This window comes from Podarcis pityusensis, assembly GCF_964106645.2.
Source record: "Podarcis pityusensis genome assembly, chromosome: 3".
Taxonomy (NCBI): domain Eukaryota; kingdom Metazoa; phylum Chordata; class Lepidosauria; order Squamata; family Lacertidae; genus Podarcis; species Podarcis pityusensis.
Window position 1 is genome coordinate 101,844,736 of NC_138026.1, and position 27,710 is coordinate 101,872,445.

The 27,710-nt window shown below is 43.2% G+C and overlaps 2 protein-coding genes across 2 annotated transcripts in view; one reads left to right on the forward strand and one right to left on the reverse strand.

Annotated features, from left to right (window-relative positions):
- Positions 1–27,710, forward strand: part of LOC308472945 (ATP-binding cassette sub-family G member 8-like) — a 64,122-nt gene that overhangs the window by 17,079 nt on the left and 19,333 nt on the right. The window contains exon 12 of the mRNA XM_080998241.1: positions 590–682. Coding sequence (XP_080854367.1) covers positions 590–682 — 93 coding nt within the window. The remainder of the gene's footprint in view (positions 1–589; positions 683–27,710) is intronic.
- Positions 4,743–26,943, reverse strand: ABCG5 (ATP binding cassette subfamily G member 5). The gene is made up of 13 exons (XM_080998155.1): positions 26,161–26,943; positions 25,579–25,700; positions 22,692–22,828; positions 22,454–22,552; positions 20,666–20,798; positions 13,982–14,121; positions 12,971–13,100; positions 11,894–12,110; positions 11,578–11,783; positions 10,295–10,433; positions 8,593–8,778; positions 7,336–7,448; positions 4,743–6,006 (listed from the first exon to the last, which is right to left on the reverse strand). Exons 1-13 carry the CDS (start codon positions 26,265–26,267, stop codon positions 5,810–5,812), a joined length of 1,926 nt encoding a protein of 641 aa, XP_080854281.1. The 5' UTR covers positions 26,268–26,943; the 3' UTR covers positions 4,743–5,809.

Here is a 27,710-nt window from a genome sequence, read left to right on the forward strand (position 1 = left end):
GCGCACAAGAGGACTGAGTGTCTGGGCGCAATGCTCGTTCTCACTGTAATAAATCATGGTTTGTTAGACCTGAACTGTTACATCTGAACTGGGACACTGTCACAGAAACATAGACACAAAGTCACTTCACGTGATCTTTGTAGGTTCTTGTCGTGGCGAAATAAATGCAAGCTGATACAACCTTTGTGAACTGATGGGAACTAGGCTGTTTCATACAGTTGTCTTCGAAAGATGTGGACCTGCTGGAAGGGGTTCACAGTGTGGCCAGGATCCCTCGGAGGTGCCTGTTACATGAACTAGCTTCTTTGCACAGAGGGTTGAATATTTTGCAAGGTGTGTTTAGCCCCCATAAGGAAAAACAGTGTATATATGTAGCACATCCATGCCATCCCAGCTTGGTTGCAGTCATGCAACTGGTCCTTCATTACACATCTTGAAGAGGGAGCTATATGAACCAGCCTCTGCAGTTCGTACAGGTTGATGCCTTAAACGTATTTATGGCAGAGATGCCAGCTCTAGGGATATTTCAAGACACACCTGGGGGAAAGAATGAGGCTGCATTTTACTCTTTCACCTGCACTTGTTTCAGAATGTCGGAGTTTTCAAAGAAGTAAAGGACCCAGCTCAAGATCCACAGTATGGTGAATATGAAGTCGATGCTATGCGCGCTCAGAAGAACCAGGTATGCTACAGCAGTCGTTCATGTCGCTCAATAAAGAAAATCTCACGGGTATTTCTCAGGCACTGTACGTATGCCCAGACGTATGTACCTTTGAACATTCATTTATAGCTGCAAGTCTCATTTTAACCATAAAGTTTGCTCAGGTGGCCTTGGACACATCATCAACTCTCGGCCTAATCTGATATATTGAAGGTTATTCTATAAATAATTCAGATAATTTTTTTAAGCAATCTGCTTCTATAGGAAAGTAAGCCACACTGATGGCAGTTGCAGACGTGGAAGAACTTTGAGTGTTACCTCCAGGGTTTACCTCCAGGGCAGTTTTCCAAGTTGCATTTTCTAAAGGTGAAAGGTAGCTTTGCAAAATGACACAGCATAGTTCTTAAACTAAAGTAACCCCATATTTTCTCTGGAAGTTTCATAACACTGCAGCTAAGGTTACTCAAGTTTAGTTGAACACGTCAGTGACCATGCCTACAAACCTGAGCCAGTAATTATCTAGTTGATTTCACAGTTTTATAGTATAGTATAATCTACAGTAAAATAGACAAACTCTAGACTACTTCCAGTATTGGAAAATTTGTTTAGGCTGACAGGTTTATTCCAGGGCATTACTTTAGAGTTACCTCAGCAAGTATTTCCATTTTAAGTCATGGTGCAAAATTAATCTCAGTTGAAATTATTTCTTGCAGATTACAAGTAGTATATAATTAATGACTAATGTAGTCCTCAGACATTCCATTTAATTGATTTTAATGTGTCACCCAAAATAGAATGTTCAGTTTAATTGCTTGCAACATACATTTTTTGCTTTACATTCATACTAAGGCTATGATTATGGATGGTATTTTTATTAAGTAAAATAGGCTACTAGTAAAAGTTGATTAAATCATATTGAAAATTAATATTTTCCCAGGTGTTTCCTAGTTTCAGTGCTCTTTTATTTTATAAAGATTTTAATCTGTATTGATGCCATTGGAAGTTGGTGTAGCTTTTGTTGTTGGTACTATTATGGAGAAAAAATGGTAATAGACAAGTTTCTGTAAAAAGAAAATTATCTGCAGTTATTTCCCTAAAATTTCCATCTTGGAGTTCAGTTATTATAAGATTATTATAACATTTGAACTGCCCTTTATGAAAACATTTTGGGATTTTTGTATTTCATTTGATCTTAAAAGCTGCGAGATAACCCTGTATATATCTGTAAGAAAACAATTCCCTGGCTACATTCAGTTTTTAAATGCATTAGGATTTCCCATAATTATATGAAAATTGAGAGTGAAATGGCCCTTATCTCAAGAAGTAAGTATTAAATGCTTCAGAAAGCTAATCTTTTTTCCCTTCCTTTTTGTACTCCTTTGTTCCATACATAAAGCATTTATATAGAGAGGAGCATTTATGTTAAAGTTATAGCGTCAAACATAATGCTTTGTATTTCTGTTTCTTGAAGGTATTCATGCATGGTAGCTTTTTATTCCAATTGAAAAGTAGACTTTTGTGCATTTCTTCCTGATCATTTTATGTTGCTCTTTGGACTCAGAATGACTATCTGTAGAGTTTAATATACTTCTCATAGTGCTACTGACATTAGGGACCACACACCTGCAAGCAGTAACCAGACTCTCATTCCTTAGCAAGCTTTCTTAACAGCAGCACATAAAAGAAACGGTCCCGTTCCCCCTACCGCACCCCCTGCCGGCCATCCATTGATCCATTAGTGCTTATTTGGACCTCTCTCTTTTTTTGGCAGTGATCTGCATCAGCCATATAGCCTATTTCATCTAGACGTTAGAAATACATCATTGCTATAATATACCAAAGGCCCCGATCAGGATGCTTCTCTGTCTTTCTCGTGATTTTCTCTGGCCTAACAGTTTGCTCACTGTACAGTGTTAGTTGTTCAGATGCTTGAAGGCCACTTAATAGTGCTTTTGAAATTTTAAAAACCTGAGCAACCTAAGCAGCAATTGTAGCTCCTTTAACCTAGCCCCCTTTCAGCACCCCCAGCGCAACCAAATACTGTAAAGAAGCATTAACCTGTCCTTCCCCACAGCACTCCTGATACAGGTAAAATTGTGATGTTGGATGCATCAGGATCATTGGGGAGGGCAGGCTTTAACCGTTTCCCCTCATCACTCCAGATGCAACTAAAATCTCTGTCTCTGTGCAGCTGATAGCAGCGTGGGAAATTGCATACAAGGGCCCAGTCCTATGTAATAGCCACAAAAAAGTGATGAAAGCACACGACAGTAACAACAATGTATTGATAAGTTAACAATTACGTAGGACGAAACATCATTACAATTGCAAGGTGTGAATGAACCAATGAATATATGGATTGAATGACTGGAACTACTAGTCAGATGCACAAGAAGAATTAGAAATGAGCACAAGGCATTTCAGAAATTATGTTTATTTAATAAATCCATATGGCACTTCTTTTAAAATATACTATGTCACGGCAGCTTACAACTTATAAGAACAATTCAGAACCATATAAAATATCAAGCATTCACTGCTTCTAAAGACACTTCTGTCAGCTAGCCATCCCAATAAAAAATGAGGCCTCTGCCTAGTTGTGCAAAATTACAAAAAGAATACGGATGCTGATGTAAGCTAACTAAAAATGAAGTTAGGTGCGATGAAAAGGCCATGATTGTGACAACAATTTTCACTTTTTATTCTGATGCCATACAACGCGGCCCACACTGATCAAAATGTTTTCCAAAATTATAAAAGAAATAGAAGTCTGATTTGCCAGAAACATAAAGTATGTGGTTTTTGTAAGTGGTGGTGGTAAGTACCTTTCTACTATCCATTCACACGAAGAAAATGTTGTGTCCTAATTCAGCAAGGGCAAATCAACCGTGAAAGAAGACTTGTGGAGATTTCTGGATACGTGAGCCAAATGGTGTTGTGCAGAAGAAAAACCCACCTCGACATCTGTGCTAGTGCTCCTGTTAGCATTGCAAGAGTCCTCAGCTCTGCCAAATCCGCTTTGGACAGGAAAAACTGAGTCCCAACACTTTCCCCAACCCTTAAAGAGTGATGCATACTGCTACGCCTATAGGAAAGATACTTGCAGCAGCATGCAAAGCATCCCTGCGGCACAGGGGGTACTCTAGACTGCGCTCATAATCTAGCAGGTCACATCAAGGGGTCCAGTTTCTAGCAGGTTTCAGTCAGATGCCTTTGGAAGATCCCAAGCAACATATGGAAGCAAAGACTGGTTGGTTTGTCCCCTGGAATATATGGTGTTCTTAGCTACATGCATTTGAAGATAGAGCTCCCACTTAGCAAACACTTGTGTTGCTGGTCACTTGGGAGATCTGCACCCCTAGGCTGCACTTGAGGGAGCAAATGAACATTATTTCTTAGTTTAGTAGCAGCTGGATAATTGCTCTTTGAAACCACAAGTAGTAGATAATGAAAAGTAAAATGATACGGGTGCAATTAGAATAATGGACTTCAGTAATTTCGCGGTGGATCTCAGTATTAGAATGGCATATACAGCATGACATAAAAAGATAAACTGCCATTTGTTTAGTGTCATGAAAGGCATACATGAGAGCTGCTTTAATCATGGCTAATTCGCTGTGTGCCACAATCTGGATTTCTTTTACAACTCATTCATAATTAAGATATATAGATACCGCTGATACATTCCATGCAGTTTAGACCCCGCTGGGTGTTTGGGCTTATCTTGCATACACTGTTTCTAAAATGCCATCTTTTATGTCTTTCATTTTATTTTTGTGCATACTGATTTATATGCAGTGATGATAGTAATGATAGCAGAGACTGGATGAGATCCAAAATTTGCAATATATTGCAGAATAATACTTAATGTTCTCACATTAAAATTGAACATGCAGTTGCTTATATCATGGGGGATATTATTATTTATTAGAAGATTTTTTTTTCAAAAATGAAACTCAAAACTAACTTACAAAAAACTAAACATTAAAAACTGTTTCAATATATGTTTCCATTTTAGGAACTAGAACAGTACAAAAGAAATGCCTCTAAAACCTGGAAAGAAATGGAGTTTGATTCTTGACTGAGAAGTATGTCTCAACCAGATTTGAAGCTGCATTTCATACATTTGAGTCATTATGTTTTGTACATTTGTAAAATGCGTAAAAACCCCCATCATAAATACTTAAGAATAATTATGGTCATTGTTGTTTATGATCAGTATAGTAGATTGTGCCAGAATCACTTCTCTTAGTTAAACTCAGTAAGAGATGACTCAGATGTTGCAAAACGTTTGAAGAAGAAAAGCAGACACATTCTGTGTCATTTAACATCAGATAACTGGTTTGTGAAAAGTTCAAAGGACATTCTGAACATTAATCTTAACAGCAGGTCGATGCCCTGATGCTCAGTTTCACCTTTGCTGCAGCGTATTAAAGTCAGTGTGAGATTGTGAGATTTTCCCCCCTCCAGTTAAGACACAATTTTCTGTATTTTGCCAGCATAATATGATAAAAGTTGCATTTCTACTTAGACTATTGGAAGGTTTGGGCTGTTGGACTATAGTTTTTAACCATCACAAATTCTTTATGAATTTTTTGTTTGCTTGTTTGAATTGAAGTATTCAGCAAAACTATATGATCTTAAACAGGAAAATGCAAAGGAAATTTCTATTTTTGTATGACACTTGTAAATTGCTATTTTGAACCTTTTAAACATTACCACAAACGAATGCAGTTGGTCATTTTTAAAATAAAGACGTTATACAAAAAAATCCCCCCCACCTGAAATAATTTGCTCAAACACAATGTGGAGAGGAAAAGAATCAGTCTGGCGTGGGGGGTGGGGACAGAAATAACTGCACCAGTCAGCTGTTCGGACAGAACTGGGTTTGGGGTGGAAAAACGAAATCCTCCTGAATACCTAAGAGGCAATATATGACTGTTGCTTTTCTTTAAGAGGGTGCGGTTCATGCAGCCCTGGCAGTTGAATTTGCAAGAGATACAGCTGGATTAGCTGCTTTTGTTTATCATAATATTAGCACCGAAGAACTAAAAGTAAATAACGGGGAATGGTTTAGATTTCATAGTTAACGCTGTACTTTCACACACTGCAAGAGTGAAATAGCGTATAGACCATTTAGTGTCACGTCTATTTCCTGGCAATAATTTGATCTCTTATTTTAAAACTGATAATTGCTAGAATTATGGCTGCTGGGACAAAGGCATATAATATTAAAAAGTCCGATGCGAATCGGGATGCTGCACCGGGAAACATCATTTCAATGACCTGAGCCCCTTGGGAGAATGGACAGGGAGCCCCAGCCGCAGTGGAATCGTTGAAGTGACCTACCAAAAGAAAGGTTTTCAGATTACAGTGTTGGTTTGAAGATTCTAAAAGGAGACGTTTACATTCTCAGAAAGCTTGACCACTTGGTTAGAGGCCAGTGGCTACAGCTATGGCAAGATTTAAATCCATCCCACCCCTTCTCAAGGTGATTTGTCCCACTGGCCCAAGTAGCTGAAAGCGCTTCTTCAGGGTCTCTGCTGAGATGTCCATATGGAAAGCTCTAGACTTCCAGGAAGCACACCTGTCCTTTCAGGATCAGCTGGTTCTCAATAGTAACTTGGCTATAGCTCATGATTAGTGTGGAGAAAGTTTAACCAGGAATCCCGGCTGGAGCAGCATGCTAGGCCAAACTTTGGCCTGGCTCAGGGCAGTGGAGCTGTACTCACAGTGGCTGTGAGTGAGCTTCTCTCCAGGAGGTTGCACATTCACACAGGCTTACTAAACCATAGTTTGGCTTACTTTACTGCCAAACCAGGCCATTGTCTTAGTTTCTCCCACATTTGCTTTTCCTACATATTATATATCACATGTTCCGAATGGAGTTACTTTCTTTAGCCCAAGAAACAAAAATAAAGCACAGTTGCAGTAGCCAACAGGTTTCTGCCCCCTGTTTCTGACTCCTGCCTGAGAACAAACTAGATTTTGGGTAGCTGATGTGTTCAAGCCTTTTGCAGCGCTTTGAGAACAATTTGAGTTCCCAGCACTTGTGCCTGGTGTTGACTAGTTGAAAACATGGTGTGTTTGCAGATGTGCACTTGGCTTCTTCACTACAGTATACAGTTTTCTGCAAATGCAACACACCTCTTTCCCCTGGCCTTTGACACCTGATATAAGTGTTTTTGGGACTCACACTGTTCCTGTGACTCTGATCTGTTTTAATTCTGAATTTTAAATAGTTGTTTCCTGCCCTGGCCAGTAATAAATTTAATCTTCATCTTCATCTCCCTTGCTGGATCAGGGTAAATAGATTTTCTGGTTTCTCCTCTGTTACTGGAAGCCCAGAAGACCTCAGGGGCAAAAATTGGCTTTTCCCACCTCTGGCTTGTTCACTAGCTATGGCTGTTCATCATCAGCCACTGTGAAAACAGTATCCTGGACTAACTGAGCATTTGGACAGATCCAGCTGAGCTCGTTTTATGGGATAGATGTATGGATTACTTTGGATAACTTCCACTGCATGTTGTTGGTCTATTGTGGGTCGCTGGATTTTTTTTTTAAATAGTTGCAATTCAGCCTGAGATAATTTCTGATGAAGGGCAGGATATAAATCTTATGAATAAAACATATAAATAGAATTGGAGGTGTCGTGTTTTCTTTTTAGTACTTACCACATGTAAATTTTAATTCAGAAAACTCGTTCACAACAAGAATCTCACTGGTGTACTTGTGGAACGTAAAGTAGCTTAGAATGTTAATTGGAGTTGGCATTTCCTCCAAATTCCTTCAGAAACAAAACAAAAGTCATGCCCAAATTATGTAATCTTGTTTCCCATCTCGCGGCACAGCATATATTAAACATTTATATCAACAACGGAGGCAGAAACCATGGTGGATTACATGGGCTTTTGTTACGTTTTTATGAAGCTTATTGGACAGTGTTGTCGAAACTACCAGCATGAGTTTGACCAAACTGCGGGAGGCAGTGGAAGACAGGAGTGCCTGGCGTGCTCTGGTCCATGGGGTCACGAAGAGTCGGACACGACTAAACAACTAAACAGCAACATACATAAAAGGGGTGGGGGTGTTAGGGGAGGGGCAGTACTTCTGGTGGGTGACATCATCGTGTTCCTTCTGGGATAGTCTGTCTGCCTTTGGTCCCCTGCACTCAGCTCTTGCCTGTAGTTTCTAGAAGCTGTCAGCATGCAACAACAGCCACACCTTGGGAACAGCTTCAGCTGGCCAGCTAAACTAGGGGAGAGTAGCTGATGGGTCTCAAACCCTTGGTGAGTTAGGGACTTCCCCTGCCTGTGAAGACAGGCTCTGGCAGATTGAGCGAACAAGACCAATAGTGGGTCCAATGGTCAAGAATGCAGTTTCTGCATGTGGTGTAGAGGGAAGTGAGAGGCAGATGGGGCTCATCAACCTGGGAAGGTAACCTGGGAAAATCTCTGAACCAAAACCTCTGCTGCCTTGCAGGACATCTTTAGGAGAAGAAACGGCTAAGGAGTAAACCCTACACAAATCTGGAGTAGAGTCCTAAGACAGTTGGATGGTATCCTGTCCGCTTCCTTCTGGCAACTCATATAGCCAAGCTGGTGCCAAATGGATTGCTCTGATTTCCTTTGGACCACATCAGCGAGGACAAGAGGGGGCAGCCCAGGACTTCCATATACACTGTACAGGCCTGTGCCCCGGAGAGATCACTTAGAAGCTGCCAACACAGCGGTTTGACTGCTCCCCTGGAGGCTAACTCCATTGTCTCTCAAGACAGGTGGATGCTAACTATACGGGTTATCTTGTTGAGCCAAATGCTCTCATTTCCCATCATTTCCCAGTAACAATTTTAATCATCATAAACGCAGATCACTGTTTCAACAATATAGTGTAATTGTATCTTTATATTTGCAAATAACTCTTTCCCTTACCTTACAAGTCCAGTTCCAGCTAGGGCACCTCCCATGTTAAGTAGCATCGCTACTCCACTGACCACATTGGGATTTTGAATGATGCCAAGAAGGGTAAGTGTAATCAGTTCACCTACTATATAAGGTACTACGAGGGCAGCAAAGAAATATCCAAAGCTAGAAGCCGCTGGGTAAAATCCCATAGACCTGCAAAGAAAAATGGGTGTTTTAAAAAAGCAGCAGCAGCAGCAATATGTTTAATAGTCCATCTTTCCGCTCAGAAATAGATAAATAAATTGGCCGTGACTGAGCAGAAATGAAATGGTGGCTCTGGGAAGGTCAAGTTTGACATGAGACTCAGGGTTGTGGGTTCAAGCCCCACATTGGGCAAAAGATTCATGCATTGCAGGGAGTTGGACTAGATTACCCTCCTGGTCCCTTCCAACTCTATGATTCTATCATTCTTCACAAGCCACAGCTGTGGGGAAAAGAATATCAAGAGGCAGCTTGGGTAGAAGCCTTCTCCTTGATGTGCCACATTTTCACATGGTGGGGGGACCCTTTCCATATGGCTATACATTTAAAATAGCGATCCCTCCACCTGTCCATCCAAATTTGTACCCTCCAAAAAGGAGTGCCATTATGCTGAATATGTACAGATTGGTTCATTCTTCCCAGCAATGGGCTGAGAGTTGAGGAGCTAAGAGCCATATATTCTCCCGCCTGACCTGACCCTAAGCGACGTACAATCAAACCCACCAAGCCCTAGGGGGAAAGGATGAAATGTTTGTCTGACTCAAAGTAGCTCCATTTAAATTAACGGCCATGTCTGACTTAGGGCCATTTGTTTCAGTGAGTCTACTCTGTACAGGACTTAGTTGTTTTAAGCCTTGGGAAAGTTTAGTCTGGGAAAACAGCAATTTAGAGGTGATACAATCTCCATCTTCAAATATCTGAAGGCCTGCCATAGAGCAATGGGTTCAAAGCAAAAGGATTTAAACTAAATACTTGGCAGATGGTACAGTAAAAAAGGTAAAGGACCTCTGGACAGTTAAGTCCAGTCAAATGCGACTATGGGGTTGCGGTGCTCATCTCGCTTTCAGGCCAAGGGTGTTTGTCAACAGCCAGTTACAGATGGGTAGCCGTGTTGGTCTGCCATAGTCGAAATAGAAAAATTCCTTCCTGTAGCACCTTAAAGACCAACTAAGTTAGTTCTTGGTATAAGCTTTCGTGTGCAAGCACACTTCTTCAGATACACACTGTATCTGAAGAAGTGTGCTTGCACACGAAAGCTTATACCAAGAACTAACTTAGTTGGTCTTTAAGGTGCTACAGGAAGGAATTTTTCTATGTCAACAGCCAGTTTTCCGGGTCATGTGACCAGCATGATTAAACCGCTACTGGCACACGGAGGACCGTGATGAGTGCCAGAGCACACGGAATGCCGTTTACCTTCCCGCCATAGCGGTACCTATTTATCTACTTGCACTGGCATGCTTTTGAACTGCTAGGTTGGCAGGAGCTAGAGGCCAGATGGGCATCTATCAGGGATGCTGAAGTAATGTGTTTCCTGCAGGAGTTGAGGTCCTTTCCATCTCCATGATCTTTACTCTTGCCTTCTAGATATCCAAGAAACCAGAGCCATACAGAATGAATCCTCTATTCAACAAGTAACTTCAGTGCAGAAAGATTCACCCGGCGTACCAACTGCCATTGCACCTACCAATAGATAACAGTACTAAATAGTGCCATGCTGATGATGCTAAAAGGCAGGAAATGCAGTATGTAGGCAAGCAACATTTGCCACTTCTGATATAAACCATCTTGGCTTTCTTGGTCTCCGACAGCCCGCAGTGCAGGAACTGAAAGGGAAACAAACAACTCTATACCAGAGAATCAAAGTGGTCGTCTTGCAGCGACGTCTGCCATCTATACAGTGGTACTCTGGTTACAAAATTAATATGTTTGCAACCGGAAACTGTTCTTAACATGAGGCGCGCTTTTGCTAGTGGCGCCTCCCGCTGCTGCCGCACCGCCAGTGCACAACTTCCGGTCGCATCCTGGGGCAAAGTTCGCAACAAGGGGCATCTACTTCCGGGTTAGCGGAGCTCGTAACCCGAAGCATTCGTAAGGAGGATGGTACACAACCCGAGGTTCCACTGTATTGCACTGGGGCAGCTCCCATTCATTTCAAAAGAGAACTTCCTAGGGTGGATTGTGTTCTTTGTCACAATGTATATTAAGCAGTGCTTTTAAATAAATATAAATACAGTATGTAGGCAAGCAACATTTGCCATTTCTGATATAAACCATCTTGACTTTCTCGGTCTCCAACAGCCCTCAGTGCAGGAACTGAAAGGGAAACAAACAACTCTATACCAGAGAATAATAAATACATAAGGTATTTCTACACATTTTAGGAGAATTTACATTCGGACTAGACTATGTGTAAAATGCGTGGCTGCATTTAACATGTGAGTCCCCACCCCCTTAAAAATAGCAGCCTTGTTGCAGAGGGGGGAGGAATTTCGCCCCTCCCCCAAGCTATCTTTGGTGCCAAGAAATAGTAGCTTTATATAGGGTGCAATTTTCTTTGAGACCATAGTCAAGGGAAAAGGTTCATACCTGCCCCATGTGATAATAATAATCTCTCCCATAACCTTGCAGCATTAAATACATCCATTCATGTACCATGTCATCTAGTTGATTCACACATTTATCAGATTGGCCCTAATACTGATTTATCTCAGAGAGCTATTCTGCAGATTGCTGAGATAATGTGTGTGAATTTGACAATTCTAAAGCACGGCATAGGTGTGATAATGATTAATACTATTTATTTCCAAAGGGTTATTGATGCAGTCCAGCCTCATGTTGCAGTGGCATATTGTCTGTGCTCCAACATGCATAAAAAGGTTTCCAAACTAAACCCATAATGTAGTCAATGTATTGTTTCAGAACACCCTTTCTCTCTGCAACCATTACTGATGCTGTAGAGAAACTTACATAACGACAGAGCATTGAGTATTCCTGAGTGTGGTGGAGCGCTTACACACTGGTAAATGAGTCCTACGCGATCCTGAACTGCTCCTTTAAGAGCATCACTGGACAGTCTCAGAAGGAAGAATATAAGAAAGAGACTGAAGAACATGTTTTGGAAGAGCCGCATCAGCATTCCAATCTTATCTCTGGATAAATTCCTTGTTGTCCTCCTGAAAGTGAAGAATAATTACTGCAATTGCAGGCCAAGATCATTCTTGCCGTGAAGGACACCAGAAATAGGAGGCCTTGCATTCATTGCTCCTGAGCTGTGCTCTCTCACCTGAACAGAATCCATAGTTTGAAGAACACATTGGGGGGCTTTTTGCATTTAAAGGGTATTGGTGGCAGCTCTTTCACCTTGCATTTTGCTTCGTCAATTGCCTCCAGAGTTCTGCGAAAGATTTCTGAATTTTTATAGGCGGAACAGATGGTTTGAACTCTGCTGTAAGTCTCCAGTTCCCGCTCTTTGCTTCGACAGTCTACTGATGTGAGATCCACTGCAAAATTTACCCGACAAAATTGAATTAGTCCCTAGCCTCCAAGTGTCCCAATTTCCCAGGGAGAGTCCCAGAATTATGAAAGCAATCCCAGAATGTCCCTATTTCCCCCACCAGCCCTGAGCTCAGGGAGGAAGATGAGCTGGCGCTTGTGTTGTGTGGCAGCAGCAGCAGTGATGGCTATTATTATAATTATTGCAGTAGTAGTTCCTGTTATTAAATATTCATTCAATAACAATAATATCAGAAACACATCAGAAGACAAACAACAGGCAAGTTTAAAAGGTGCCTTGCTTTCACACCTCTAAGCCAGATTTAATATACACCTTATATCCATCCATATGATAGGGCTGTCATACATCTGGAATTTTCTGGACATAGCCGGTATTCAGCCCTTGTAAACAATTCTGTGCAGGACATATGGCAGCCCATGTCAGGTTTTTTTTGTTTGTTTGTTTTTTTAGATTTTGCAAGACGCCCCCCCCCCCCCCAGAAAATGCTCAACTTTTTTGCCCAGATTTTCACTTTTTTAAATATGGCAACCCTATCATAGCAAACAAAACATTCTAGTAACACAGCAGAATAAAAAACAAATTGCATGCTTTTTCCCAACCCCCAATTTCTTTTTTTCACTATAGATCTTTGAATTGAAAACAGTAACTAATAGCACTCTGCTCTTTGAATGCCTGTGATCTTGCATAAAGTTAGTTTCCAACTAATGGGACTTCAAGGAGGTAAGTTGCATTGAACTCCATGAGACTCAACAAAAATACACTTGCATAGATTTTTTTTTGGATTTTTTTTTTTTGCCAGGGAACTGGAAGGATCTGTATTTGTAAACCTAGATGAGAAGCTCTTACCGTAAAAATCAAAAGGGCTGGAATGTTCAGGGCATGTGTAGCCACAGTTGGTAAAAAAAGTGATCATGTCTGATGAATCTCCACAGAAAATCAGTTCTCCAGAACTCATGATGCAGATTTTATCAAATACCTTGGGGGGGACAAACAAGCATTAATGTGCAAATGTTGCTAAGAAAAGAATATAAAAAATAGAGAATACCTAATGACAAAGGACTCTTGAGAGTCCCATGGACTGCAAGAAGATCAAACCTATCCATTCTTAAGGAAATCAGCCCTGAGTGCTCACTGGAAGGACAGGTCGTGAAGCTGAGGCTCCACTACTTTGGCCACCTCATGAGAAGAGAAGACTCCCTGGAAAAGACCCTGATGTTGGGAAAGACTGAGGGCACAAGGAGAAGGGGACGACAGAGGACGAGATGGTTGGACAGTGTTCTCGAAGCTACCAGCATGAGTTTGACCAAACTGCGGGAGGCAGTGGAAGACAGAAGTGCCTGGCGTGCTCTGGTCCATGGGGTCACGAAGAGTCGGACATGACTAAACGACTAAACAACAACAATGACAAAGGAAGTGTACAGTTTTAATATTTGTGGGATGAGGAAAAGCTCTACAGATCTGTGTGGTGCATTCCTTGAGTCAATGAAGTCCCTCTATAGCCTCATATTGTTGGCATCTGTCTGTCTCAGGACATTGGAAGAGTGCGCATTCAGGGGTGAAGTCAAAATATTGGAGAGTTGCAGAACCTTATAGCAGAACTACCATTCTGATAACAAAAATGTAAGATACCATTTTTGAATAAGCTTTAAGGATGCCTCCTTAATCTGGGTTGATACTGATTTGAAAGGTTTCTCCCAAAGTGAAATCCACTGTTTACCATCTGTTTTCCCCAACCTATGTGAATGCAATCTGTTGAAGGTTCAGCAATAACATTTAATGCTTGAGACCAAACCTGTTGTTGTTCCTTTACAAAGCACATCCATGATTAAAACGTGGTTTAATACAAGTATTCTTTACCTGGAAAAGTTCTGATCGTGGCTGGTGTATTGTAATAATCACTATCCTGCCTTTATGAGCAAGCTTTGATAGTAGCAACACAATCTGATTGGCCGTCATGCAGTCCAGACCTGTGGTGGGTTCATCTAGCAAGATGACCTCTGAAAACAACAGGAATAGCTCTTGAAACCTCACGTAATAGTGTGTTACTGCAGAGACATGCAGCAGTATGGTTACCAGTTCTGTGTTAGCCTGATAATGCTCCTGGCTAGACTACCACAATAAGTTGTTATGTGCAGCTGCCTTTGCAAAGAGCCCCAGACACTTAAGTTGGTTAAAAAAAAAGGCTACTAGAGATCTAATTGGGACTGGCCATTATGCACAGCCTATTATTCCAACCCTTTTTCATCTGAATCCATTTCTGGGTCCACTTACACTTTGCTTTTTGGAAAAAGAGGAAACGCATCATCAGAAAGAGGACACATATAGACATAACATTTAATAGAATCATAGAGTTGGAAGGGACCCTAAGGATCATCTAGTCCAGCAGTTCTCAACCTGTGGGCCCGATGGCAGCCTAGGCCTACTATTCAAGGCAATCCACTCCAGCGCCCAGCGGATCAGAGCCTCTGGATGTTGCTGAGTTCAGTGCGCCTTACTCCCAGGTAAGGGTGTGTGAGACTATAGTCTTTTATCTAGGCAGCCAGGGCTCCTTCAGATCTCTTTGCGCCAGGCCAGTGAGGAGGACCATTTGCTTTTTTAAATTATCCCCTATATACAGAACTCCCTGTGTGCCTTTTTGACTGTATCTGTAGGTTTCCTCCTCTGTGTCAAGTAACTGAGATCAAATAAGTGTTGCTTACTTTTTATAATACAGTGGTACCTCGGGTTAAGAACTTAATTCGTTCTGGAGGTCCATTCTTAACCTGAAACTGAGGTACCACTTTAGCTAATGGGGCCTCCCGCTGCCACGAGATTTCTGTTCTCATCCTGAAGCAAAGTTCTTAACCTGAGGTACTATTTCTGGGTTAGCGGAGTCTGTAACCTGAAGCGCCTATAACCTGAAGCATCTGTAACCCGAGGTACCACTGTACATGGAAGATGTAGGTTTCTAACCAGAGGTTGGATGGCCATCTGTCATAGATGCTTTAGCTGAGTTCCCTATGTTGCAGGGGGTTGCACTAGAAAAATGACCCTTCGGGTCCCTTACAGCTCTATGTGTCTATGATTCCATGTTTTTCTGCTTCAACAATATTTCATTGTGTTCCTATCATTTTATATAAATTATAAAAATATATAAATAAAACATGTTCTGTTTACAAACAAAACATTTAAATAGCTACCTTTCTACCAGTAGGATGGGGGGGGCATGGGCATAGCCAGGATTTTTGTTAGGGGGGCAGAACCTCAGATTTGTATTGATTTATATTGATTTTTACTTATTGGGGGGCAGCTGCCCCCCTTGGCAACACCCACGGAGGGCACAGGAAGGAAACAAGGTTGGAAGAGGGCCATGGTCAGAAAAAGGTCAGGAAACACTACTCTAACCAGCTGAGCTATCCAGCTCCATTTGTATAGATATAAAACTTAAAAACAAATGCTATAATAATTATAGTGGAACCAGAATAACGATAACACCAAGATTGCAGTTTCAATCCCCAGCTGCACATTCCTGCATTGCAGGGGGTTGGACTGTTGGGAAAAAGCACCAAGGCAAAAGCCAGCTCCAGATGGCTGGAATGCAAAACAGGATGTTATGTTTTGCAGATGTACTGTTGGAGAAAAGGTGGAGCCTATTCTCTGTACTGAGCACCGGATGTTAGCTCAGCGTGTCATCTGACCTGTACTGGAAGTACAGGGGAGGAGTTGTGACTCTTCTGATGGAGTCTGAAGGGAACAGTCACATTTCTCTGTACTGCTGAATGACAGGAATAAAAGGACATGTAAAAGGACTCCTGTCTGTCTTTCTTCCCCTCCCTGGGGGAGTGCAGGGAGGGAGAGAAGGAGGAGGGTGTGTCCTGCTCACGTTTGAGGAGGATCGCCGGTTTGTTTACCTAGCCTGCCGGAGGTCGCAGACGGACGGTAAACACAGTATCTCGCTCAATTGCCTCGGGGGAGGCCAGGTACCTCTGCCTGTGAGCTGAAGATACTAACATATGGCAGCCTTCGAATGGTTGCGATTCATCGGACATCTGCATGAGAGGCTGGTGGATTGTCCTCCTCTGCTCCAAGGGAGAAGGCAAGCGTCTGAAAGAAGCCAGAGGCTCAACAGACAGCTGGTGGAAAGAAGAGGTGTTTTCCAGAGCAACAAAGTTCAAGGTATGCTGCATTTCGGGCTAAAAGTGTGAACGCAGTTCGATTAATTCACTGGTTCACGGAGCTGCGTTTTGGAAAAACAAAAGCTCCGGGAGGAAGAGGCCTGCAGCTTGAAGGCTGAAGCCTGCATTCCACAAATTCTTGTGGTTGATAAACTGTCCTATTGGAATGCATTGTTGCTAAGTAACAGAAAGTTGGAAAGTTACTGGCAAAAGGGCTGGACTGTGAGTGTGAGCCTGGGAAAGCGAAACAAAATCAGAGAATGTTTTGGCTACAAGTTTACGTGCCCTTGGAAGGGACTTTCCATAGCAGCCAGAGTTTAGCTGCCAGGTGCAAAAGAGCGTAAACAACTTGCAGTTTGCCTGCGTGAGAAAGAAAAAAACAACTGTTGGATTTTACAGCTTGTTTGAAAGTGAGAGAGGCTTGGATTCAAAATGGATGCCAAGAAGGGGGGAGACTTGCCTAACTCATCTCCCCTGACCAGAGACAGTTATTCATCAGGGTCTGGATGGATAACTACCCCAGAAGGGGTGAGCCAAGATGACGCTGGCCAAGTTCCTAAGAGCTCAACGAAAGCTGAGGAGAGCTTTGACCCCAGAGGGGAGAGTGCAGGAACTGTGGCTGTTGGAACTGTTGGTGTTCCTGAACAAGGTGCAATGGGTGTTGCTGACAGGGGGAGGGAAGAACAGAGTTCAAATCTCCCCACTGATGATGCTACTGGGAAGCATGGAGTAGCATTGAGTGCTGTCCGATGCTACAATTGTGGACAGACTGGGCATCTACAGCGAAACTGTAAGAAGCCGCGCCAGTCAAGAAGAGCAAAGAGCAGCTCTACGAAGCCTGAGGCGTCAGGCAAAAGCCGTACCAAGTGCCAGGTGAAACCTGCAAAGGCTATGATGGCGAAAGGAACCACGCCAGATGTTGGGAACTCGTTCATAATTGACACGGGCGCAACGGTTCATATGTGCCCGCACAGACAACTGTTTTCGACGTTGAAGAAGCAAAGCTTCACTGTGAAACAGGCCAACGGTCAAGAGTTGGAAGCAACCGGAATTGGGACTGTGTATCTTGAGAGTCTGAACTTGACTATAAGTGATGTTTACCTGGTTCCAGAACTGAAATTTAATCTGCTGAGTGTGTCGCAGATTGCAAAGAAAGGACTGAAACTGACCTATGATGCTAAAAGCTGCAAGATCTACAAAGATGGAGAACTGTTTCTTACTGCCAAAGAGAAAGATGGACTGTATTTGTTGACTTTTGATCAAAGTGATTACATGAAATGTAATTCTTCTGATTCTAACGAAATCTCTCTTGCAGGTGTGACCAGTGTGAGCACCAGGAAGGTGACCAAGAAGGTCGACAGAGCATTTCAGCGGGTGTATGCTGATGTGATTGGTCCTCTAGAACCATCTAGAGGCAGTGCAAAATATTACCTTTTGTGTGTGGATTGTTTCACTAATTATTCTTGGGTTTATATGATGGAGAAACCGCAAGAAACTTTAGAAAAGTTTCAGGAGTTTTGTGACAAGGTTAAAAGTATGCATGATGCTAACATTGATTGTCTTTTCACAGATGACAAACAAGTTTTTCTGTTACAGAAGTTTCAGAAGTTCCTGGATGGAAAAGGGATAGACCACAAAGTTGCTGTTTCGACCGAAGCGTGGAACAGGGGGGTCTGTGTGAGGGTGAACAAAGAATTGCAAAAGGGGATGCATGCGCAATTGCTAAGTTCACATTTGTCACATGAATATTGGGCCGAATCGCTAGCGTCCTATCTTCATGTGTGGTTGAGAAAAGTCTCAACAGAGTTGGGATGTTCTCCTTTTGAGAAGCTGTTCAATAGAAAACCTTCTGTTGCCTACTTTAAGGTTTTCGGGTCTCATGTGAGAACAGAAGCTCCAGGTGGAGTAAAGAATGCCAGAGGCATTTTTGTGGGATATGAAAAGGGTCTCTACAGAGTAATTTTGTCTGAATCTGGTCAGGTGATTCTCACAAAGTTTCTAGAGAGTGCTCCAGAGCAAGAGCGGGTTGTAGAACAAACATTTCCCACAGGTGGCAATTCAGATGATGTTGATGATTTTTCTGATGTCACAGATTACAGTGGTACTGACGATGACAGTGATAGCTCAGAGAGTTCAGTTGTAACGGTCATTGAGAGAAAATCTCACACAATGGATAGACCTTCACAGGTGAAGGAAGAACCACTGATAGCTACTGGTTCTCAACAGAGTCCAAAGGTTGAACCAGTGAGCACAGAGGATCAGAACCTCAAACGCAGGTCTGGGAGAGTCACAAAGGGTGTACCATCAAAGAGGTACTCAAAAGAGTTTGCTAACTTAGCTGTTGCATGTGTTGCTATTGTTAACAACTCAAAGCAGGTTAAAGCAGTGTCTAAGTCAGAGACAAAGACACAACAGAGAGTAGCTAGCCAAGGTAATGCAGAAGCACTCATTCCTTGGAAGCCAGACAACCAGAGAGGTACACTGGTGAAACCAGTGGTGGGGAGTTCCAAGGGTGGAACTGAAACAACAGGGGACTGTTATATGTATAACAACTGTTTGTTCTCTTCTCTGGATCATGTTTTGCCAATTGATGCTTTTGGGGGAGGATGTTGGGAAAAAGCACCAAGGCAAAAGCCAGCTCCAGATGGCTGGAATGCAAAACAGGATGTTATGTTTTGCAGATGTACTGTTGGAGAAAAGGTGGAGCCTATTCTCTGTACTGAGCACCGGATGTTAGCTCAGCGTGTCATCTGACCTGTACTGGAAGTACAGGGGAGGAGTTGTGACTCTTCTGATGGAGTCTGAAGGGAACAGTCACATTTCTCTGTACTGCTGAATGACAGGAATAAAAGGACATGTAAAAGGACTCCTGTCTGTCTTTCTTCCCCTCCCTGGGGGAGTGCAGGGAGGGAGAGAAGGAGGAGGGTGTGTCCTGCTCACGTTTGAGGAGGATCGCCGGTTTGTTTACCTAGCCTGCCGGAGGTCGCAGACGGACGATAAACACAGTATCTTGCTCAATTGCCTCGGGGGAGGCCAGGTACCTCTGCCTGTGAGCTGAAGATACTAACATGGACTAGATCAGGGGTCTGCAACCTTTAAGACAAAAAGAGCCACTTGGACCCGTTTCCGAAGAAAAAAAAACTGGGAGCCGCAAAACCATTGCGACATTTAAAACAAACATATCTCCGGAGCCACGATCTGACAGCGGGCGGGAAGGTGACGTCGGGACGGTGCGTGACTAACGCACGCACTGCCCCCATGCGACGTCACAGCCAGTACAGCGCCCGCCACAGTGGGGAGTGTCGGGGCGCACAATGCGCCTCCTCCCCTCGCTAGTATCCGCCCCGGAGCCGCGGCAAAGGTGTAAAAGAGCCACATGCAGCTCTGGAGCCGTGGGTTGCTGACCCCTGGACTAGATGATCCACAGGATCCCTTCCATCTCTATGAGTCTATGATTCTATCTCACCATAGTGATCAAGCGACCTGTCCCTGTTCAGTTTGCTTTCCAAGTGTTAGATGTTGACAGGCGACTTCAAGGCGGCTCCTGCTCTTTCCCCCTTTCCATTCTTTGACTTTAAACCAGGAAGGGTTACAACACCCCCTCTCCGGATAGAGGACACACTGCCCTTCCTATAGAGGACAGTCCTTTGTAAATCAGAACACCCACCCACCCTATCCTGATCTCAGTTGCTTCACCTCGAGGGCCGTAACACACATTCTATATATCCATCAGCAGCCCTGCTTTGGGAAGGTACCCATCCAGAATATCCATATGATCATTAATTAGCAGTACAATGTGGGAATTAGCCATGTTAGAGCATTGTGAGCTTGTACAAAACACTGTGCAAAGGGAATATTTGGGGAAAAGATCTCTGGTAGCTGATCTAAGTCCCAACCTGAGACTCTGAAGGGCTATCGACAGGATCACCGACAGTGGCGGACGTTGGGCTTTAAAATTTCAGTGGTACCCCTTGTGATGCCTAAATTTGATGCCCCCACCTCTTCTTTGTAATTTGTGGCACCCTGTCAGCAAACTGCCCAGCACTGATCAGGCTCCCCTAAATTCAACTCTGTCACTGAGCCATAAAACAGTTTCTTATATCCACTAAGGCAGGCTTCCCATGCTATTTAGAGGGATTGGGTTGCTGTAACAAATTCACCTAACCTGGGGATTTCTAAATCACAAATCCCATCAGCCAAGTAGGGGAGGACGTGTTGTGCTCTTTGTTAACTACCCTTGTTAGATTGCGCCCCTGTGACAGATGAAAAGTTCTATTGTGAAAAAAGGGTTGGGGAGACATGGGAGGTAGATGGATGTACCAAGTGACAGTTAATCGAAAAGGACAGAGTGTTTGTTTTGTTCTCAAACACTAGGCGCCATACTCACTGGGATCTTGTAATAGCTGTGCTGCGATTGAAACGCGGCGCCGTTCGCCATCAGAAATTCCCCAAAGTGTGCGGTTTCCAATTACGCTGCATGCAACATGACTGAGACTCAGCTCAGCCATAACAGCATCAACCTGCAAAATACAGAGACAATTCAGGAAGAACTTGGGGTCTTAGATTGTCTACCCAGCAGCTCAAGCATCCTTTGAGCACTATATATATAAATGCTGTACAAAATGCAAGTCCTAATTCAGAATGATCACAAAATAAGCTTCCCGGATAGTCTTCGAAATAGAAATATACCATTGTACAACTCCATGTAGCTAATTCACTAAGCTATTATTTGAATTCACATTCAGATGGTCCAGATTTCAGGGACATAATTTTAAAGCAAGTTTTGAGCCAAGAAGGCCCAGTTTGAATCCCTCCAGCAATTCACTAGGTGGCCCAGGTAGGTCATGTTTTCTGTCCTTTAGCCCCACCATTGTAAACAGGGGGCTATAACAATACTGACTTATCTTTCAGATGTACTAAAAAGGTTACCAAGAGAATGTCTGTTAAGTGCTTTAAATGTTTAGCTAAGCCATTCTGCTTTAAGCAATCTCAAGCAACATACAAATGCTAAGCATTATTATAATCATTCTTCACAACCAAAATATGCAGAATTCTTTTACGCACACTGGGACCAGCATGGATATTTTCTTGGCAGGGTTGCTGTTGGGGGGATCATTCCCAGGAAGTCTTCCAATGCCCCTGATTCAATGCTTTTCATTGTGCTACTCAACTTAATTTAATCAGGATCTATAGTTTACTGACAGAGTGCATTCTCTGCAGGTAGAATAAAAGTAAAGGTAAAGGTACCCCTGACCGTTAGGTCCAGTCGTGGACGACTCTGGGGTTGCGGCGCTCATCTCGCTTTATTGGCCGAGGGAGCCGGTGTTTGTCTGCAGACAGCTTCCGGGTCATGTAGCCAGCATGACTAAGCCGCTTCTGGTGAACCAGAGCAGCACATGGAAATGCCGTTTACCTTCCCACCGAAGCAGTACCTATTTATCTACTTGCACTTTGATGTGCTTTTGAACTCCTAGGTGGGCAGGAGCTGGAACACAGCAACAGGAGCTCACCCCGTCGCAGGGATTCGAACCACCAACCTCGAAACCTCTGGTCCTTCAGATGTTGTTGGATAAGCCTTATTGCTTTCTCTTACAGTTTCTTACTTGTAGCCTTACAGCCAGAAAACCTCTGCCTGTTCATGCAGCATACTCCTCATTCTCCACTTCTGACACCATGTAACGTTTCTGGGTCCAACAGCAGGCCCTCCTTCACTGGGGGCTGGATGGCCTTTCGGGAGTGTTATGGTTGCAGATCCAGAATCACAGATCTTGCACTGATCTGGAAGTTGAATTAGTTTACCTCCAAGGACCTCTATATCTCTAAAACACTATGATATCTTGTGAACAGTAGGTTTTTTGGGGGGGTTTTAGTGGGGAAGCAGTTCCACTATGCCTTTTGATGGAAAGGATTGAAACAGCCTAACCATAGGAGCCAACTCCTAGGGGCCGAGGTCACTTCGGCCCCCTAAATAAAATATTTGAGGGAGCAGCCCCCCCTCAAGTTGATGGGTATTGCCACTCAAGTGGGTGGGTGTGGGTGTGTGCTGTGTCATGTGATCAGTTATGTGGGATATTATCATTTTGTTCAAGTTGGCACCCCTGAGCTTAACTGTGAGAGGATCACAGTCTTGTCTTCAGTCTGCTAACTTTTCATAACATTATACTGCAGTACAGACCTTCTTTTTTATAAAGTTGCTGGAGTGCTCCTGGAGTGCTAGCAAGGCAGTATAAGTCAAAGACTCTTCTATGGTGAGGTAGCTTAACAAGGTATCATTCTGAAAGAGAAGGGAAAATGCAGTCAATTTAGCCATGTGGTGATGACAACTGAGTAGAGTTCCTGTGTTGCAGGCAGAACAATCCCAGATAAGGCTGGGAAAGACCGAGACTCCTATAGAAATGCAAATACAAACCAACCTGGAGAACATAGGAAAAGCAGTCCTGAAACTGCTTTGGCTTCAGCTCCTGTCCATTGACATAAACTTGCCCAGAAAAGTTTGTCTTATGGCTCAGCCTTCCAGCAATGGCATCCAACAGAGTTGTTTTCCCCGATCCTAATGCAAATTGGAAAATTCAATATAAGTATTGTTTGGGGGGGGGGGGCAAACTAGCCCATAATTCCTGGATCTAGTAAAAGTTTGAATTAATCAAGGTTTGATTAAACTTTGCCAAACATGGAATGCCCCTGGATTTAGTTATGCTAACAAGCCAAAGCCAGCTCGGCAGATCTAGCTGGATAGACCATTAGCAGGAGACAAAGGCCTGTGATGGCCCATCAGAGGGCGAGGCTGCCAGGCAAGGCGGAGTGGGCCTGGGTACTAGTGGGCAGAGGCAAAAGGCCAAATTTAGGGAAGGATGTAGGTTGTGGGTTGGTCCTTGGGTTTGGTAAGCAGCAAGAAGGAACAGGAAGGGCAGAACCCCATGTGAGCTGGGGATGACAGGCTGGAACTAACGGACACAGAAGATGACTTTCAGCCCCTGGGCATGAAGTTCCCCACAAGCATGGGCTGAAGGTGGATCTGGGTCCAGTGGTAGATCTCAAGGTGATTTCCCATTGATGGACAAGGCTTTATGGCTCCCAATTATTTAACAGCAGCAGCAACAAAACAACATCTCCTGCCCTAGGTTATACACCTGAAGCACAGAAACCAGATTTTTGCCCAGAAGGACTATGAGCTCTGTTCAGTTCCAGTACAATGGTACCTTGGGTTACAAATGCTTTGGGTTACAAACTCTGCTAACCTAGAAGTAGTACCTCTGGTTGAGAACTTTGCCCCAGGATTAGAACGGAAATCGTGCAGCGGTGGCAGCAGGAGGCCCCATTAGCGAAAGCGCACTTCAGGTTAAAAATGGTTTCGGGTTAAGAATGGACCTCGGGAATGAATTAAGTTCATAACCCAAGGTACCACTGTACTTAAAACAAATAACTGTGCTCATAATTCTTTAATTCTATATATTATGTCTTTAGCACTAGTTTCTTGTTGTGGGTTCTAGTAAGAAGCAAAGGAGCGCCTGTAAGCCTGAAGTCTTTCCACCCCCATTGTAGAAAAATAGCCAGGCACTTGCATTGCTACAGCTAAATTTGTATTCACCTGACTTCTATTAAATATGGTAGTAAGTGAAGTTGGCGCAGGAGTATACCAGATATCCTGAAACAACTTGTGCCATTGGATATGGGCTAAACACTCATCAAGACTGATTTATGCAGATCTTAAAGAAAAATTTCTCAAAATATAGTACCAATGGTACTTAACGAGATTTCATAAACGTATTTTAGGAATGCCTGATCATTCAGGTTTTCTAGAGCAAAATCTCGTTCTCTACCTTCTTGGTAGTGGCACCCTCCCTGTGGAACACCCTCCCATCAGATGACTATCTGACTTTTAGAAGACATCTGAAGGCAGCCCTGTTTAGGGAAGTTTTTAATGTTTGATGCTTCATTGTGTTTTTAATATCCTGTTGGGAGCTGCCCTGAGTGGCTGGGGAAACGCAGCCAGATGGGCAGGGTATAAATGATAGCTAGATGACAGATAGATAGATAGATAGATAGATAGATGATAGATTAGATAGATTAGATAGATTAGATAGATTAGATAGATTAGATAGATTAGATAGATAGATAGATAGATGATAGATAGATAGATAGATAGATAGATAGATGATAGATGATAGATGATAGATAGATAGATATAGATATAGATATAGATATAGATATAGATATAGATATAGATATAGATAGATAATAGATAATAGATAGATAGATGATAGATAGATAGATGTTGTTGTTGTTGTTACAGATGAGTGAGTGGCTGGAGAAGCCAGAGGGAGGGGAAGACAACTGTGCAAGTCAGTGGAAAGTTTCAAGAGATTATCAAGGGAAATCTCTGAAAACAATAGCAAATTATATACAGTGGTGCCTCGCAAGATGAAATTAATTCATTCTGCGACTTTTTTCGTCTTGCGAATTTTTCGTCTTGCGAAGCACGGTTTTCCAAAGTCTTCAAAATCACCAAAGTCTTCAAAAACCTCAAAAAAGGCTACCACACAGCGTGCTATGACTTGCTCCTCGAAGTCACCCTGGGTATTAACGGTTTTAAGAAAAAGGAAACAAACTTGCAAGACGTTTTCGTTTTTCGTCTTGCGAAGCAAGCCCATAGGGAAATTCGTCTTGCGAAGCAACTCAAAAAACGAAAAACTCTTTCGTCTTGCGAGTTTTTCGTCTTGCGAGGCATTCGTCTTGCGAGGTACCACTGTATCCTAAAATATATTACATGATCTAACTAAATTTATGGATTTGGGTAGGTTCTCCCTCCATTAACATAGATAATTTGCAAACTTACAAGATGAATGGTCCCAACCCCAAAAGTGCAACTGTGCCACTGGTATGTGATACCCTGTTTGTATTTGAAATTGACCAGACCAGACTGAGGATTAGCGACCTTAAAGGTAGCATTCAAGGAGCTGGACACTGAGTTCAGTCCCTTATGTAAGTTGTCGTCATATGAATGTGCCTAGTGCATTTTTTATCGTGCCCCCTCCTCCAAGGAGCTCAGGACAGTATGCACTATACATTTAAAGCAGCATCATGCCGCTTTAAACAGTCACGGCTTCTCCCAAAGAATCCTGGGAACTGTAGTTTTTTTAAGGTGCTGAGAGTTGTTAGGAGACCCCAATTCCCCTCACAGTGCTGCAGTTCCCAGAGTTTCTTGGGAGGAGGGATGGTTAAGTAAATTTTAAAGTGTTTGCTGTAGTTAATGTAGAAATATTTGTGTTTAGTTAAAATGCAGGTGTATCTACTACTCACCAGAATTTCCCAAGATGCCCATGATCTGACCACTTTCTGTATGAAATGACACATCTTTAAGAATCTGCCTGTTCCACTTCTTACGGTATGATCGAATATCCCACCAGGGTCCCACGTGTTCCCTTTGAGGGAAAGGGAGAGAAACTCATGTGAAATGACTTTGGAAAGAATTAAAATACAGTAGTGTTTTGAAAACAATCAAAGGATATCGTTTTCATTCTAAAAATGAAATGTTATGTGGACAGAAACTTCCATAACCCTTTATGCTTTGTTTTGCAACTTGCATGAAAAATGCTCTTCCAAGATTTAATAGGTGGAGTTGGAAGAGGGGAAAAAGAAATGCATTTAAATTTCCCTGTATATCACTTTGGGAGCTTTCGGCCAACAAGCAATATTATCATTATTCATTCAATTGCATGCTTTCAAGAGAGACATGTGTCGAAAAGGTTTCTGCAATGTTGAACCAAGAACTGTGCTGGAACATTCTGATCTACATGTTATACTGGGAGGTATAGTTCAGGTAAAGTTCATACTGGAATACACAAAAACCAAATTTCTTAATCGGTCTTGCCATTTACTTACCTGACTGCATAAGAAACATTCAGGATACTGAGGCTGTTGTGCGATATCGAAGTCATCTGCCTGCCTTCATCCTGTGAGCCTAGGTTATTCTTTGCCATCTCCTTCATGCAGACCCAAATAACCGGGAGGATTTTCCTAATGATCTCTCCGTCACTGGTAAGCCAGTTAAAACAAATTAAAAAGCAACTTCCCTGTAAACGTTCATAACAAGCAGCTTCTAACTTTCTGTGACCCTGCTCTGTTGCTTCTCATTGTATAATAAACATGTATGTTTCTGTAGCAGATGATAGGTCAACCATAATTATTATCTGATGAACCTTTACCCTTACTATAGCACAGTATTTCAGAAACAAGTGCGTTTTAGGCTATTCTGTGTTGCCTGTAAGGTGTGTTCCTGTGGTTCAGCACCTGGTTTACTTGGAGCCAGTAATTTGGCAGTCATAAAGGCACCCTGAACTACACCCCCACCTTGCTTTTGAGAAACCAATGCCAGGTCTTATTAAGCACAGCATACTTTTCTATGTGCTTCTTTCCAGTCTGCAGGGACCTCACCTGTTCTCCAGGAATTCTCAAGGATTAGAGACTCTGGGATTGCACCCATGAGATCTTTTAGTACCCTTGAGTGCAGCTCATCAGGCCCTGGAGATGTGAATTCATTTAAAGGAGCTAGGTGTTCCCTTACCACCTCTTTTCCTATCTTGGGCTGCAGCTCCCTCCTTGCATCATTTACAGTGGTACCTCGGGTGACAGACGCTTCAGGTTACAGAAGGTTAGAGACTCCACTAACCCCAGTGGCGTAGCGTGGGGGGTGCCAGGGGGGCCGGCCGCACCGGGCGCAACATGGGCGGGGGGCGCGCTCGCACTAGCAGCTCTCTGCCCCTACTAAAATCCACGGGTTAGGGAGCCCGCGCTCGCTCGGCTTGGCGAGGAGGTCGCGGAAGGGGGAGAGCGAAGCCTTCTGCCGCGGGCAAAAAAAGGAGAGGAAGCCGGGTGGGCGGGCGGGCGGGCTGGCTGGCGGGGGTCTGGCTGCGCCTGCTGCTGCCGGTGCAGGGCAAGGCAAGCAGAGCGAGGAGGAGAGAGAGGGGAAGGGGGGGGAAGCAGCTAGGAAACGCTGCGGTGTGGAGGAGGAATCAATTAAGGAGAGAAAGCGAAAAGCCTTGGAGAAAGGGAAAAAAGGAAAGAAAAGAGGCAGCTCCAGGAGAGCGCGGGGGAAAGAGAAGCCTCGCTGCTGCTGCTGCTTGGGAGAGTAAATTACTGTACTTGCCTTGCCCCGGGTTAGGGGGCGCAAATTACTTGCCTTGCCCCGGGTGCTGATAACCCACGCTACGCCGCTGACTAACCCAGAAATAGTACCTCGGGTTAAGAACTTTGCTTCAGGATGAGAACAGAAATCATGTGGCGATGCCAGCAGGAGGCCCCATTAACTAAAGTGGTAGCTCAGGTTAAGAACAGTTTCAGGTTAAGAATGGACCTCCAGAACGAATTAAGTTCTTAACCAGAGGTACCACTGTATTCTGTTATCACCAGGTTGGGCACTGCTTTCCTTTTGG

Excerpts from the sequence above, each read along its gene's own strand:
- ABCG5 (XM_080998155.1), bottom strand. The coding sequence starts at position 26,267 with ATGAAGGAGATGGCAAAGAATAACCTAGGCTCACAGGATGAAGGCAGG. Across the intron at positions 13,101-13,981 it reads CACGATCAGAACTTTTCCAG|GTATTTGATAAAATCTGCAT; the intron begins GTAAAGAATACT and ends GTCCCCCCCAAG. Across the intron at positions 12,111-12,970 it reads CAGCCCTTTTGATTTTTACG|TGGATCTCACATCAGTAGAC; the intron begins GTAAGAGCTTCT and ends TAAATTTTGCAG.